The 14,851-nt window shown below is 59.9% G+C and overlaps 2 protein-coding genes across 2 annotated transcripts; both read left to right on the top strand.

Moving 5' to 3' along the window:
• The first annotated feature begins 1,203 nt into the window (after positions 1-1,203).
• LOC118855219 (collagen alpha-1(III) chain-like) lies at positions 1,204-2,175 on the top strand. Its single transcript, XM_036765304.1, has 2 exons — positions 1,204-1,334; positions 1,500-2,175. The coding sequence occupies exons 1-2, from the start codon at positions 1,204-1,206 to the stop codon at positions 2,173-2,175; spliced, it is 807 nt and encodes a 268-aa protein (XP_036621199.1).
• MAP3K11 (mitogen-activated protein kinase kinase kinase 11) lies at positions 1,867-14,377 on the top strand. The gene is made up of 10 exons (XM_036764630.1): positions 1,867-2,912; positions 7,871-8,051; positions 8,135-8,283; positions 8,410-8,585; positions 9,325-9,568; positions 9,860-9,973; positions 10,308-10,443; positions 10,532-10,623; positions 12,188-12,547; positions 13,126-14,377. The coding sequence occupies exons 1-10, from the start codon at positions 2,210-2,212 to the stop codon at positions 13,464-13,466; spliced, it is 2,496 nt and encodes an 831-aa protein (XP_036620525.1). The 5' UTR covers positions 1,867-2,209; the 3' UTR covers positions 13,467-14,377.
• Positions 14,378-14,851: the final 474 nt, after the last annotated feature.

Genomic DNA, 14,851 nt, shown 5'->3' with positions numbered 1-14,851 from the left:
CCGCCGCATGCGGGGCCCGCGGCCCCCCCCGCCCCCCCTGCCGCGCGGGCCCCGCCCCGCCCGCCGGAGGACCCGCCGCCGCTCGCCGGGCCGGCCGCAGCTCGCGCGTCCCGGGCCTCCGCGCTCGCCCCCTACGATGCTCCCGCTCCCGGTGCCGGCCCCGGCGGGGGGGAGGGGTGTGGGGAGGGGGCGGTGAAGGCCGGAAGCAGGAGCCGCGAGCCGCCAGCTGCCGGACGCGCATGCGCCCGCCGGACCCGGGAGGGGGGACCCGGAAAGGGAAAATTCGCCGCGAAGGACTGCGCACGCGCCAGCGTGCCGAGGACAGTAGTGCGCAAGCCCCCTCGCCGAGCGCCGCGATCCCTGGGCGGGGTCAGACGGGGGTCGGGGGAGGAGCAATCCCGGCTAGAAATATTGAGGGACCGAGAGAGGAAGAGAGAGGCACCTAAAGCGCCTGCGCGATGGGAGCAAAGCCTGGGAGAAGCGATTGGCCGGCTAGGGACTAAAACCTGCCTATGAAGCTGCATAGCTGGGGCCTGTCACTCCACCTGGAGGAAGCAGTCAACCAACAAACATTTGTCTACGTGCCTGGCGCTCTGCTAAGCGCTGGGAATTAAAAGGCAAAAACAGGGACGCTGCCTTCAAGGCGCTTACATTCTAACGGGGGGCGGGGGAGGACCATCAAACAAACAACTGCGTGCGTACAAGATACGTATCAACGGAGTCAGGAAGACCCCTGTTGAAATCCTAGCGGAGAATCGAGCACTAGGATTCGCTTGGGACAAGTTCTATGGGCCTCATGTGTAAAATGAGGATAATGATAGCGCCAGGCACAAAAAATGGCTGTGAGGATTAAATAAGATAGGAATTGTGTAATGAATGGGGGAAACTTCTCTGGGCCTCAGTTTCCCCGTACGTCAAACAAGAAGGTCAGAACTAGACTAGTTGCTCTCTTAGGTCTGTTGTGGATCCAGTTCACTTATGCTATAAAGATGAGCCGCAGAGGCAGGAGCAGAGAATTCAGCGCACGCGTAGATGCTGAGAGCTCGGGCTCTGACAGCTTGGGGGTGGGAACCAGTAAAGCCACAGTAACTCGGTGGGACTGCTGGAACGCACGCGCAAAGCCGAAGCAGAGGATGCGCCGAGCTCGAGGGGCGGAGCTTAGACAAGAACCGGATAACCATTGGGTTACAGGGAAAAACTGACATGCAGTCTCGCCAATGGGACATCCTCCAGGAAGAAGCGCTTGGACGGCTGAGATCTCGGGACGTAAAGGGTGGGGTAGGAGGGCGGCACCATCCCCCCTCCGGCCCGCCCCGTTCTGTAGCCCCGAGGAGGTGGGTAACGTCACTGGGATGAGCCCGCCAGAGTCGCCTCCGTTTTTTAGGTCACGGCCCAGACCCGGCTAGTGCCTAGGCCGAAAGTTCTCAGAGCAGGCAGAAGTAAAAGAATGCAGATGGCGTCGACTTTCTTAAAGAGACAGGCACTCCTCCGCGGAGCAGAGGCGGCGGCTGTCGGTGTCGCCTCGGCCCCTTCTCCGAAGGCTCGGAGGAGCCCGGAAAAAGAGCTAGAGCGGCGCCGGGGGCGCGGAGGGGCGCGCGCTCGGTCCCGGCCGACGCCAACGCACGAGCGCTCCCCCGCCCCTCCCCCGCCTCAGTTTCCCCCCGGTTCCCCCAGGCCGGCGCGGGCGGGGCGGCTCACGGCGGAACGGCGTCCGCGCGGGATCCCCGGGGGGGCGCGCACGGGGCTCGGGGTCCCCCAGCCGGGGCCGCCCCGCGGGGCCAGCGTCATCTGATGCTGTTTCCTGCAGGAGGGAGAAGAGCGGAAAAAAGCGAAACTCCTCCCCCGCCGCCGCCGCCTCCCGCCCCGGGGCCAAAGTACAAAGAGACCTCGGAGGGAGGAAGGAGGGAGCGCGGCAGGGGCGCGGAGGAGAGGAGGAGGAGAGCCAGCGCCAGGGTCCCGCCGCAGCCCCGCGTCCCCCATGGTCCCGAGGCGGCGCCCCCGGGGCCCCCGGGCGCCCCGCCCCTGAGCCGGCCAGAGCCCCCTCCCCAGGGGGCGGCCCTCCTCCCCAACCTCGCGATGAGGGGGGGGCGGCGGAGAGCCCGATCCCCGGCACCACGTCGCTTGCCTCTCCGGGCCTCGGTTTCCCCATCTGTTAAAATGAGGCGTGTGCTCTAGCCCGATGAGCCTATGAGTGCGGGGCACCCCCAGAATGGAGCCCCTAAAGAACTTGCTCCTCAAGAGTCCCCTAGGGACCTGGAACGGAGTGGGGCGGGCCGAGGGCGCCCCCAAGACCGCCTACTCCAACCCGGTGTGGACGGCGCTCTTTGACTACGAGGCCAGCGGCCACGACGAGCTGACCCTTCGCAAGGGCGACCGGGTGGAGGTGCTGTCCCGGGACGCGGCCATCTCCGGGGACGAGGGCTGGTGGGCAGGCAAGGTGGGCGACCAGGTGGGCATCTTCCCCTCCAACTACGTGTCCCGGGGCAGCGCCCCGCAGCCCGAGGTGGCTCGCTTCCAGGAGCTGCGCCTGGAGGAGGTGATTGGAGTGGGGGGCTTCGGCAAGGTGTACCGGGGCAGCTGGCGGGGCGAGCTCGTGGCCGTCAAGGCTGCCCGCCAGGACCCCGACGAGGACATCAGCGTGACGGCCGAGAGCGTCCGCCAAGAGGCTCGCCTCTTCGCCATGCTGGCGCACCCCAATATCATCGCGCTCAAGGCTGTCTGCCTGGAGGAGCCCAACCTGTGCCTGGTGATGGAGTACGCCGCCGGAGGACCCCTCAGCCGGGCGCTGGCCGGACGCAGGGTCCCCCCTCACGTGCTGGTCAACTGGGGGGTGCAGATAGCCAGGGGAATGCACTACCTGCACTGTGAGGCTCTCGTCCCGGTCATCCACCGGGACCTCAAGTCTAACAACAGTGAGTAACCAACCTCCCCGTGCCTGCCCTGCCCCTGGACCCCTCAGCCCACCCCAGGCCCCTCCTCTCCTGGCCCATGGGCCCAGCTGATCTAGGCCTGTCAGGAAGGACTGGCCTGCAATCAGGAGAGGGGCCGGACACCTGGAACGCTGAGAGAGCTAGCAGCTTTCTCTAAATCTTGCCCCTTGACAGAGTTGTTGGAAGGAAGGTGGCTGGGGCCTGGGGCTCCCACGGCTCAGCTCCCAGGGTCATGGACTGAGAGTAACTGTAATTCCCCTTCCTCTCTGTCCCCTAAATGGTAAGTGGGGCCCCTGTGTCCCCATTTAGCAGAGGAGACAGTAAGGCAGAGAGGGGGAAGTGACTTTCCCAGGGCTACTCTGGACTTCACTCATTTGACTCCAAAACTAGAGATATTCCCAGGCTTGAAGCCTGGCCCCTCATCTCACCCCACCCTAGGCATAACATCAGAGAATGTCCAAGGTGGAGGATCCACCCTGCCCCCTCCTCCAGCAGAAGACACTGAGGGCAGAGAGAGAGAGGAAGGGCCTGGCAGGCCTCCTGGGGTGTCCAGGGGTCTTGTCTGATGAGAGCGAGGCTATCGGGGCTTGAGGGGGCTGGACCAGAGCTGATAGTCTGCCTCAGAAGCCCAGCCTTCTCTTCTTAACCTCCCCCCTGACAGCCACAAACACCAGCCTGGAGCAGGGCTGTCCCAGTGAAAGGCAGGGCCTTGAATGTGGCAGGGGCCTAAATGGCTATTTGTTTCCCTGAATAGTACAGTCTCTACCCAAAAGTCTCAGCCCCTAAGCATGACTTGTGGAGCTTTGTGAAAGAGTGTTTAAAGAGAGGTCCTAGTGCAGCCTCATCCATGACCACCTCAGTCCAGTGCTCCCTCCCCTCCCTCCCACCAACTCCGCCATTTGGCCTGTCTTGTGGCATCTGTCAGATTTGTCCTGATGACCGTTAGCTGCCTAGGTCTAGTCTTCCTTGCTAGACTACTCCTGTAGGACAGCAAACTGGTCTGTTCCCCCACTGCCTTCCACTCCGTGCCCAGTTTAAATGAGCGATTGTTTCTTGAATGTATATTTTCACATATCTCCCCCAAAATTGTTTCTACGGGCACTAGACTGGAAGGCAGAAGAATAAAGTCCTTGGCCAACTTTGCCAGTGATTTGCCTTGAGACCTCAGGGAGGTTACTTTCCCTCTCTGGGCTCTAGTTTCCTCAGCTGGTTAGATCTGGCAATTGCTGAGGTCAGTCCCTGTCAGCGAGGAAAGGCTGGACTTCTTACTGTTGCCTGGGGCATGCTGGGGCCTGCCCTCGGTGTACCTGGGGACAGATGATGAACCCATGTATGGGACAGTGTGGAAGTGTACTGTGTGTCATGCTGACCCTCCATCCGTCCATCTGGCGCCCATGCAGCCAGGGAAGGCTTCTAGGAAGAAGGAGGGCTAGGGTGGGACCCAGGAAGACAAAGAGGGTAGAATGTTTCTGCAGTGAAGGTGAAGAGAGGGGAGGAGGGTGAGGAGTCTAGTCTGGACTGGGGCCGAGGGCTGATATTGAGGAGTGGTGACATCAGGTGTCAGGATACCAGGCCGAGGAGCTGGGGCCTGAAGGCTTGGATGGTTGGGCAGCTAGCAGAGAGGAGCCCCTTGGCCTCCCGAGCCCAGTGAAGCTGAGCTCTAGGTACTTCTGTCCCGAATGAGGGACTCACCATCGCTACATCAGGAGAAAACACAGAGAGATGGGCCCCTGCTCAGGGCAGTTTGGGGGTAAGCACAGAGTTTGAAGTCAGGCCCTTCATTCAATCCCCACTAACCACTGGTGACTTTGGACCATCAAACATCTCTGACCCTCAGTTTCCCCAAAGTCAAAGGAGACGTTGATGCCAGACAATGTCTAAGGTCCCTTTGGGCTCCTGTCTCTGTATCTCTGCTGGGCCCAGTTTCCAGCCTCCCCCTCCCACTTCTGGCTTCTTAGGCTGAGGGGAAGGAGTCCATGGACACCAGGAAAGGTCCCTATCCCCCCTGCCGCCCCTACACCAGAGCCCTGTGTCCTGCCAGGAGGGGGGATTCCCCAGCAGGCTAGACCCCTGGCTGGGGGGGAGGGGACTCCTGGCTTCTGTTTTTCCTCCGTTCTCTTTACAGAGAAAATGGAACAATGGCCTGAGCCCCTGCTCCCCACCCTCCCTGCTACTTCCTGCGTTTCCTGAACGGGCTTCCTGTCCCTGCCCTGGCCTCCTCTCTCCCTCTCCCTCTCCAAGCCCAGCTGGCTGCGGGGGTGGCTGGACTGGGGGGAGAGCCGGGAGCAGCACCCCCCTGGCCAAACCCCCTCTAGATGGGCTTCTGAGCTGTGATTTGGCCCCTATAACACTAGGCATCTTGGGCCTCCTCCTAGACTCCCCAGTCCTGGGTCCAGGAGTCCTGAGTGCACTGGGGGGGGGGAATCTCTATCCCAGGGGTGGGGGGACATGGCAGAAAACAATGGGCTGATTTTCCTGTAGCGCCCTGGACAATGGGGTCCTTGTGAGCCTTGGCTGGGGGAGAAGGAGGGAGGGAATTCTCTAGGCCCACGAGTCACAGGACTAGCTAGCTCTCCAGGGCTGCCCCAGCCCAGGCCAGCTCTGCTCCCCTCACCCCCTGACTTTCCTGACTGAGGTTGCTTAGAAAGGGGAAGCTGGGAGGACTGGGAAGGGAAGGGGAAGAAGTCTGGATGGGGCCCAAGGGACAGAGCCAGCCTAGGGCCCCACAGAGGTGGGCGGCCACAGGGGAGCAACTGGGGCCAAGTCCAGGGCTCTGGAAGCAGCTGGGAACTGAGCGGGGCCTTTGCGCTGGGCTGAGTGGGCTGGGCCATGAGACCCCCTCAGGGAAGCCCAGAAAGACAGGAAATAGAGATGTCTGAGCTGGGCAGCCCAGGGCCTCTGTCTCCTCATCTATCCAGCGAGAGAGCTCCAATCACTTCAATTCAATGAGAATTTTATTAAGTGTCTACTAGGTGCCAGGCCCTGGGGCTAACGAGACAGAAAATGAAGTGATTCTTGTCCTCAGGGAGCTATATTCCAGAGAAGAAATTGGTCTCCAGGGCCCTTCCAGCTCCGAGTTCCCTGGGATCTGGCTAGGACTGCTGGGCAGCTCAGGGATGGGGCCATGAAGGGTGCCTGCCCGCCACTGGTCACTGGGTCCTTCTGGATGTGATCACGGCCCTGCCCATTTTGGGATGAGTCCAGGCTCTCCTTTGTGCTTCCTGCGTGACCTGAGGAGAGTCCCCTGACTTGTCTGGGCCCCAGCTGCTCCAGACCTCTCTGCCTTTTGGGGGGGGGGTGGACTGGAGTTAAGTGACTTGCCCAGAGTCACACATCTAGTAAATGTCTGAGGCTGCATTTGAACTCGGATCCTTCTGACTCCAGGGCCAGTAACCCTATCCATTGTACCACCTAGCTGCCCTAGCCCTCTCTGCTTTTGAGATGGGATGGAGAGGCCCCAGGAAACTTAAAAGCATCCCCTTCCAGGTGGTGCCAGCCAGAAGGAATGGTGTGGTGGGCAAGAGGAGTTCCCTGGCTCCTGGGTCTTTTACAGATGGGGAAACTGAGGCCCAGGGAGAAGGGACGGGCCCAAGGTTGCTAGGGAACATCCAGATGGGATTTGAACTCTGAGCCAGGGCTCCTCCCATAGTACCTGACTGCCTCTCCAAAGTTTAAGGCACAGCCCGAGGGTGGGGCTGAAGCCCAGGAGGAAACAGGAAATGAAATGAACTAGAGGTAAAAAGGAATCCCCCTCCTTGGGTCTAGTTTCATCAGAGAACACCGAGCTTGGGGTCAGGGAAGCCTGGATTCAAATTCCTCGGGAGACCCGCCCTCGATGGGTCTCAGCTCTGGGCAGGTTACTACCCACGGAGCTCCAGTTCCGTCCTCCATAAAAGGGGAACCAGTCTCCACAGCCCGGACAGAGGAGGCTGCACCCCAGGGCTGCCTTCAGACCCCAGGACATCACATGCCCAAGTTCTTTGGAAACCTGACAGCTCTAAAGAAATGTCCTGGCTTTTAATCATTCCTAATTAAGCTGCAACTGTCAGGCTTTCCCCATTGTAAAGATCATTAAACTGAGACAGAGGGTCGTGACTTCACTGGTATCACACAGCTAGTAAGTATCTGAGGCAGGATGTGAATTCCAGTCTTCCTGCCTAGCTGTAGAGCTGAATGGGACCACCTAGTTCATGCCTCCCCTGTGGTCCCCCCCCTTCCATTTTACAGATGTGGAAACTGAGGCCAGGAAGGGGCCTTGGGCACTTGCCCAGGGTCACACTAGTATGTACCAGAGGTGAGATCAAAGGCTGGCCAGTGCTCTTTCCACAATAAATAAAAATGGCAGTGGCAGGGGCTAAGGAGAAATCAGACAATGTCCCCTAGGATAGTCTGAGGAAGAATGGGATACAAAACAGCCAAATGGGTCTCCAGGGCTCAGAGAAGGCCTCATGAGGGAGCATCTAGAGGGCAGAGGTGAAGAGGATGTGCGTTCCAGACATGGAGGATTGGCTTAGCCAAATAAGTGGAGGCAGGAGATGGCAGAATCACAGCTGGTCCAGTCTGGGGTGAAGAAGGCGGTCACACTAGCAGGGGCAGCTGGAGGCAGACTGTGAAGCACCATCTCTGCGTTTACTCCTAGGGTCCCTAGGGAGGCACAGAGGGTTTTTTGAGCAGGGCAGTGGCAGGCGTGGTCAGACGGTAGGAAGTCTTGTGGTGGCCATCCGTGCCACTTACTGCCTGGGTGACTAGTCCAGGCTTCTGCCTCAGTGAGTCTCCCAGAATCTGACATCTATCCCATCCCCAGACAAAATCCTCACTACAATGCTGTGCCAGACAGGTGGGCTCCCCTCCTCTGCTCTGCCCTCTGAAGCTTGTTGTAAAAGCACAGAAATGTGCTCTGGGAACCCTTCCCTACTCACAGGGCTCTCCTCTCCCCCCAGTCCTTCTGCTGCAGCCCGTTGAGGGGGATGACGTGGAACACAAGACCCTGAAGATCACTGACTTCGGCCTGGCCCGAGAGTGGCACAAGACCACCCAGATGAGTGCCGCAGGCACCTATGCCTGGATGGCCCCTGAAGTCATCAAGGCCTCCACCTTCTCCAAGGGCAGCGATGTCTGGAGGTCTGAGGACCCTGACCAAAGGAGGGGGGAGGGGGATGCCAGTAGGGTGGGAGACTGACTCAGGCTCTTCCTCTGGCCTACAGCTTTGGGGTGCTGCTGTGGGAGCTGCTGACTGGGGAGGTGCCTTACCGTGGCATCGATGGCCTGGCTGTGGCCTATGGAGTGGCTGTGAACAAACTCACCCTGCCCATCCCCTCTACCTGCCCGGAGCCCTTTGCTCAGCTCATGGCCGGTAAGGGAGTCCAGCATGCGGGCATTGGGGAGAGGGAGGTTATGATGGTGATGGAGAGGGCTTGGGGGTGGGGCGGGAAGACAGACAGCCTCCCTTCCTCTCCTCCCATTTCCTCCTTCCCCCAAGACTGCTGGGCACAGGACCCACACCGCCGGCCAGACTTTTCAGTCATCCTGCAACAGCTGTCAGCCTTGGAAGCTCAGGTGTTGAGGGAAATGCCCCGGGACTCCTTCCACTCCATGCAGGACGGCTGGAAGCGGGAGATCCAGGGTCTCTTCGACGAGATCCGGGCAAAGGAAAAGGTGCTGGCGCCCTGGCAGGGGATGGGAGGATTGAAAACCAAGGCCAGGGCAGAGTCAGGATTTGAATGCAGGATGCCTGGGTCCCTGGAAAGGGGGCCACTGGGGGAGACTACAGATGATGAGGTTCCTGGTGAGGACAGGCTGGCTGGACCCAGGACAGGGGCTGCCCATATTGCCACAGCTAAGTGGGTCTGGAGGGGCAGCTGGCTCCCCCGAAGGAAGGAGACTGGAGGAGCCCCTGGGCTGGGGTGGGCAGGGTACCTAGGAAGAGGATACCCGAATCCCTGGAGCCAACAGGGCAGGAGCAAGAGCCCTGGGTCCTTACAAGGCCAGGGGAGGAGCGTCTGAGACCAGAGAGGGGCAGCTGGGTCCTGGGAGGGGAACGGCAGCCGGAGGACCTCGGTGCAAATGTGCCCTTTGCTACTTGACTTCTGCTGTGACCTTGGTGGGGCCGGGCACCCCGAGCCTTAGCGTCCTCTGCTAGAAAAGGAGGAGCGGGCAGCTTTTCCAGCCCTCCACCTCTGAGCCTGGGTGGGAGCAGGGGAGGAGGAGGTCTGGGGAGGACCCCAGGGCCCTGGAGAAGGAGGGGGTGGTTCCAGGGGGCTCTTCCGGGGGCGGGGCTGCGGGGTCTTGGAGGAGAGGGGGTGCTCCTGGGGGGCGGGGCTGCAGGGTCCTGGGAGAGGAAGGGCACCCCCCCCCCGCCCGCCGGGGTCCCTAACGTCCCGCCCTCCGCCCCTAGGAGCTGCTCAGCCGCGAGGAGGAGCTGACCCGGGCTGCTCGGGAGCAGCGCTCCCAGGCCGAGCAGCTGCGCAGGCGCGAGCACCTGCTGGCTCAGTGGGAGCTGGAGGTGTTCGAGCGCGAGCTGACCCTGCTCCTGCAGCAAGTGGATCGAGAGCGGCCGCACGTGCGCCGCCGCAGGGGCACCTTCAAGCGAAGCAAGCTGCGGGCGCGGGACGGCGGCGAGAGGATCAGCATGCCTCTCGGTGAGGGGGCGGGGCTTCGCCACAAGGCCTCTCTTTGCATGCTGCCTTGTGAGTGGCTCTTGGGGGGAGGGTGGGGCTCCTGGGAGTGGGGCGGGGCCTAGAAGGACTATCTGCATGCTGGCTTGTGAGTGGTTCTGGGCGGAGGGTGGGGCTCCCGGGAGTGGGGCGGGGCCTAGAAGGACTTTATCTGCATGCTGCCCTTTGAGTGGCTCCAGGTGGGGTGGGGGCGGGCCCTCGGAGCCTGAGCTCTCCCTGTCTTGGTCACGTCTTTCTCCCTGTGGCCACTCCTAGACTTCAAGCACAGGATCACGGTGCAGGCCTCTCCTGGCTTGGACAGGAGGAAAAACGTCTTTGAGGTCGGAGCGGGAGACTCGCCCACTTTCCCACGCTTCAGGGCCATCCAGTGTAAGAGACACGCCCACCCCCAGGTGTCCATCCCCACCCACCAAGCTGAGCTCTCTCCCCTTTGCATCCAGCAGGAAATCTTGGGCTCTGAATGTTAGCCCTACTGGTAGGGGAAACTGTCCCGTGGGACAGCATGCTGTGCTGTGCAAAAGATTGCATAGGGAGTGGGGAGCAGGGCTTGCCTTCCTCCCAACGCTGGAGCCCCTGGCTTCTCCCCCTGCCATGCCAGCCCTGGCTGCCCTGCCCCAAAGGGCAGCATCTCCCTGGCACTCCTGCTGCTTAGCCCACCTTGGGGGAGGGAGTGGGGTTCCTGAGTCTCCTCTTCCCTCCTCAGTGGAAGCTGCAGACACAGGGCAGGTTTGGGGTCGCCAATCCCCACGACGCTTGGAAGACCCAGGAAATGGGGAGCGGCGGCCATGCTGGGCCTGGGGACCTGGATCCCCTAAGCCAGGGGAGGCTCAGAATGGGAGGTGAGTGTCCTGATCAGGCCCCGGACCACCTGCTGCCTCCTCCACCCCCTCCCCAGTCTCTGCTGCTCACCTGTTCTCCCTTCCCCAGGAGGCGGTCCCGAATGGATGAGACAACCTGGTACCTGGACTCCAATGACTCATCCCCCCTGGGGTCTCCATCCACACCCCCCACACTCAATGGTGAGCATTCTCATCATCTGCTGGACTTCTCCAGGAGACAGTTCTGAGCTCCCACTAATAGCTTTTGGCCCATCCTGGATGCCCACGAAGATGTTCCTGATACTTGCTGGGGGATCCTGGGCGCTTGTCCCACCATCTGATGGGTAGAAAACTGTGTCCCCAAGGTAGAACCAGAGAGGTCGAACCAATACAGGCCCCATCTGTTTCTCCCCATGCCAGAAGAATAGAACATCTCTTTCAGGGTGATGGCTGAGGATGAGGGGGTTGGGAGGAGGAGCGACAGTGGCACCCACTAGGCCGGGTCAAGTGCCTTGCTGTGTGCCTGGGGCAGTGCCACAGGGAATAAGGCTTGAGTCCTCAGTCTTGTTGAAGAGCCGATACTTGGACTGAGGAAGGATGAGTGAGTAAGACCCAAAATGGCATATTCGGGCTCTGTGTGCCAGAGGAGGCCCCAGAAGGGAGAAGGGGCCCCTTATACCCCAGCACCAGCCTCCTTGCCAATGTTACCCACATTTCTCCCTTTTACTAAGCCCTTCACTCCAGCCAGCCTCACTGACCTGCCCTCCCTGTAAAGGTCATGTCCTACCTCCATGCCTTTGCACAAAGTCCTGCCTGCCTTCACAAGGACTAACTCAGCGGTCACCTCCTAGGGGAAACCTTCATGATAACTTGGTGTTCCCCCAGTAATTCGTGGCTCCTAGAAGGCAGGAATTCTCCGGAGCATGGTACCTGCTTTGTCCTTGGAGAGAGGGAGATGGAACTATGGGGAGGAGGCTGGGAGCCAAGTGGCTGGGTCAGTCCTACTGTGTGCTTGGGAATATTGTAGGAACCAAAGTGGGGATGGAGGCCCAATGAGGCCAGAGAATGTAAAACCTCTATCCCCACCCTCCTGGAGTTCCCCACAGGCTCCATGGGAAGACAGGACTCATACATTCAACACTATGGACAGTGTTGGCAGGCTAGGGGCCAGGCTGCTCAGAACAGACTGCCTGGAGGGGCTGGGGGCTTAGAGATCAATCCATTTTGGAGGGGGAGGGAGGTCATCCTTGTTCAGTCCCTTTCTCCAGTGATTCAAAGAGAAATCAAGTCCATTGAGCTCAGCCAGCATTTATTAATTCCCTACTGTATACCACGCATGATCTGAGTGTATGGGAATATAAAGACAAAAGTGAGCCCCTCGCTACCCTCAAGGAGCCGACATTCTATTTGAGGGAAATAAGACGCAGAGGAGACAGTCGTTATGTGGGAGGGGGAGACACAGATGTGTAAGTGGATTGGAAAAGGCCTCATGTTGGAGGGGCCCCTTGAATGGTACCTGCAGGGAGCCACTGCAGCTCCGTGAGCCCAGGAGTGACCAGGGTAGACCCAGGCTTGAAGAACTGCATTGAAGTGATTGGGGGTGGAGTGGGTCGGCCCAGGTAGCCAAGGGGGGCTGGGACCTGCCAGTGGAAGGGAGTGGGGAGAAAGGGAGGCCTTTCTGCTGCTGCCTTCTTCCTCCCCACCCCCAGCCCAGGGCCTCCTTTCTTCATCCTCTGATGCCTCCAACTCTGTGCTTCCTCCTCAGGTGACATCCGCCCCCCAGAGCCTGAGGATCGGCGATCGGGCCCCTCAGACCGGAGCGGGACTCCCAAGATCATCCAACGTGCCCTGCTTAGGGGGACAGCTCTGTTAGCCTCTCTGGGGCTGGGCCGGGACCTGCAGCAGGCCGGCAGTGGGGCCCGGGACAAGGGAGACACTGCCCCCGAGGAGGCATTATCATCACCCCCCTCCCCCCTCATTCGCTTCTCTCCCAAAACTCCAGATGCCCCAACGTCTCCACTGAGCCTAGATGTTGAGACACCTCCCAGCCCCCCACTGCTTGACCTGGGGACCCCTGGGGGGCAGCCCTCTGCCAAAAGCCCCCGCCGAGAGGAGGTAACACAGGGTAAGAAGGCACAGCCTTAGGGAAGGGACTGAACCCCCAGCTTCCACAAAACAGTTGTCTGTTTGTCAGAAGGAGGAGGGAACTTGGAACTTAGAACCTAGAACATCAGAACTGAGAGGGTCCTTAGAACAGAGGGTGTCAGGTCTGGAAGAGACCATAGAATGTCAGAGCTGGACAAGATCTTAGAACACAGAAGCTTAGAACTGAGAGGGCCCTTAGAACACGGGATGTCAGGTCTAGAAGAAACTATAGAATGTCAGAGCTGGACAAGACCTTGGAATGCAGAAGCCTAGAGCTGAGAGGGCCCTTAGAACAGGGACTTCCCCATCAAAGAGCTCACCTAACCCAGTACCTAATTATGGGGCCGGTGAGAGACTTGCTCCCCTGCCTTCTGAGCTGGGGCTCCTTCCACGGCACCCCACTGATTCCCTTTGCATCCCGCTCCTTTTAGCTGCCGCTTCTTCTGGAGGGGCTCTAGTAATGAGAAGGTCAAGGCCTGGGCCTCAGGGAGGTGGTGGGGTTGTTGGCCTAGGGCTTTTGATGCTCTCTTGTGTTAAGCTTCTCTGCTTTCCTTGCAGGTGGGGCTGTCTCCCCCCCTCCTGGGGCCTTCCGTTCCCCTCCCGGCACCCCCCGATCCCCAACGCTGGGTCTCATCGGCAGGCCTCGGCCTTCACCCCTCCGGAGCCGCATTGACCCCTGGAGTTTTGTGTCCACTGGACCCCGCCCATCCCCGCTTCCATCTCCACAGCCTGCTCCACGTCGAGCCCCCTGGACCCTGTTCCCAGACTCAGACCCCTTCCGGGACCCCCCACCCTTCAACCCTTTTGGCCCAGAGTCCCCCCAGAACAGGAGAGCCCAGACCAAAGACATGGGGGGCCAGGCTCCTTGGGGAGCCACGGAACCAGAGGGGAGCCCCTGAGTGAGGGGGGCATGGCATACCCCACAGTGAGGTGGGAGCATCTCAGAGCCTTTCAGGGAGCTGGCCCTGGGGAGGTGGATGCCCCCCCAAGGGGGACCTTCAGCAAGAGGGGGGGCCCTCTCCAGGAGCCACTGTATACACTGGAAAAGGAGAAAGGGGCCGGATCCCCAAAAGGCCACTATATCCATGGGGCTGATGGCCCCTGCCCACTATCCCCCTAGTCCCTCTGGAAGGGGCTGAGCAGTCTCTAGGAGCTGGGGCCCTTTCCCAGCTGCCTCAGTTTCTTCCAGAGTGTCTCAGGTCTCTGTCTAAGGTGGCCCTTTTTTTTTAAGGGGGAGGGGCACAAGATGGGGATGAAACCTCCCCTGGAACACTACGCTGCACCTGAAGCCTTAACACTGGACTGAAGGGAGTCTAGAGGGGAGCTTGGGTCACCCCTGCCTCTCTAGTCTCTAGGGGATCTCTGAAGCCATCCCTTTGCCCCTCTTCCCCATTGGGGCTCAACACTGTAACTGGCTGGTTTAGGGGGCACCAGAACCTGTCTCAGGGAATCACTGTCCGCCCTTCCCCCGGCCCCGGGGCGGGAGGCAGGGAGTGCAGAGCTATGTGGTTGTGGCCCCTGGGAGTGAGGGAGAGGGATGGGACTGATGTGTCCAGGAGCGACTGGGCCACCGCAGCCCTTGGGGTGCGTCCCACTGTGTTTCCCCATGCCAGTGGCCCCGAGAGTGTCTGGAACGGGCACTCCTCCCCTAAGGATGGCAGGAGCAGACCCGATGCAGCTTGTCATGTGCTCAGAGATGGGGACTCCTAGAACACTCCCCCCACCTCCCAGCCCAAGTCTGGATGTCACAGGCTAGACTCTAGGCCCTAGAGTGCCACTGAAACCAAATAAACTCCAGCTGTCTACACTGGCTCTGACTCAGCTTTGTTCTGTTTGACTACCAGAGAGGATTCTGGAAATAATGTGTTTGGCCCTGAGACCTGGAGACTGTCAGAAGCTTTGGACACTCAATCAGACCTAAGGGACAAAAATGAGCTGTCCTGTCCTCGAGGGTATTCCATTCTGTTGGGGAAGACCATGTGCCTAAAGAGACTTGACCAAAATGGCGGCTTACAAGCAGGCTCTGGATGGGTGCACGATGGCTGATAGGGAAATCCATTTTGGGCGGTTTCACATGTATAAATGGCATCGTTTTGTTTGCCTTCTCAGTGGGTGGGGGAGGGCCAGTAGGGAAAGAATTTGGAGCTCCAAAAATTTAAAAAAACATGCAAGCAAGACAGTCTGCCCTCAAGAAGCATGCATTCTAATGAGGGGAGTAACGTTTGAACAAATACAAACCAAGCAAGTTAAATATAGGCTGGATAGGAAATAATAACCAGAGGAA

This window comes from Trichosurus vulpecula, chromosome 6, assembly GCF_011100635.1.
Source record: "Trichosurus vulpecula isolate mTriVul1 chromosome 6, mTriVul1.pri, whole genome shotgun sequence".
In the NCBI taxonomy this organism is placed as follows: domain Eukaryota; kingdom Metazoa; phylum Chordata; class Mammalia; order Diprotodontia; family Phalangeridae; genus Trichosurus; species Trichosurus vulpecula.
Note: the sequence above shows the minus strand (reverse complement) of the source record. Positions and strands in the feature narration are given on the sequence as shown.

Bases quoted from the DNA above. Each gene is read 5' to 3' on its own strand.
- LOC118855219 (XM_036765304.1), top strand. From the start codon at position 1,204: ATGCAGTCTCGCCAATGGGACATCCTCCAGGAAGAAGCGCTTGGACGG. The intron at 1,335-1,499 runs GTGGGTAACGTC...TCCGCGGAGCAG, and splicing joins CGTTCTGTAGCCCCGAGGAG to AGGCGGCGGCTGTCGGTGTC.
- MAP3K11 (XM_036764630.1), top strand. From the start codon at position 2,210: ATGGAGCCCCTAAAGAACTTGCTCCTCAAGAGTCCCCTAGGGACCTGG. The intron at 8,052-8,134 runs GTCTGAGGACCC...TCTGGCCTACAG, and splicing joins AAGGGCAGCGATGTCTGGAG to CTTTGGGGTGCTGCTGTGGG. The intron at 8,586-9,324 runs GTGCTGGCGCCC...CTCCGCCCCTAG, and splicing joins AGATCCGGGCAAAGGAAAAG to GAGCTGCTCAGCCGCGAGGA.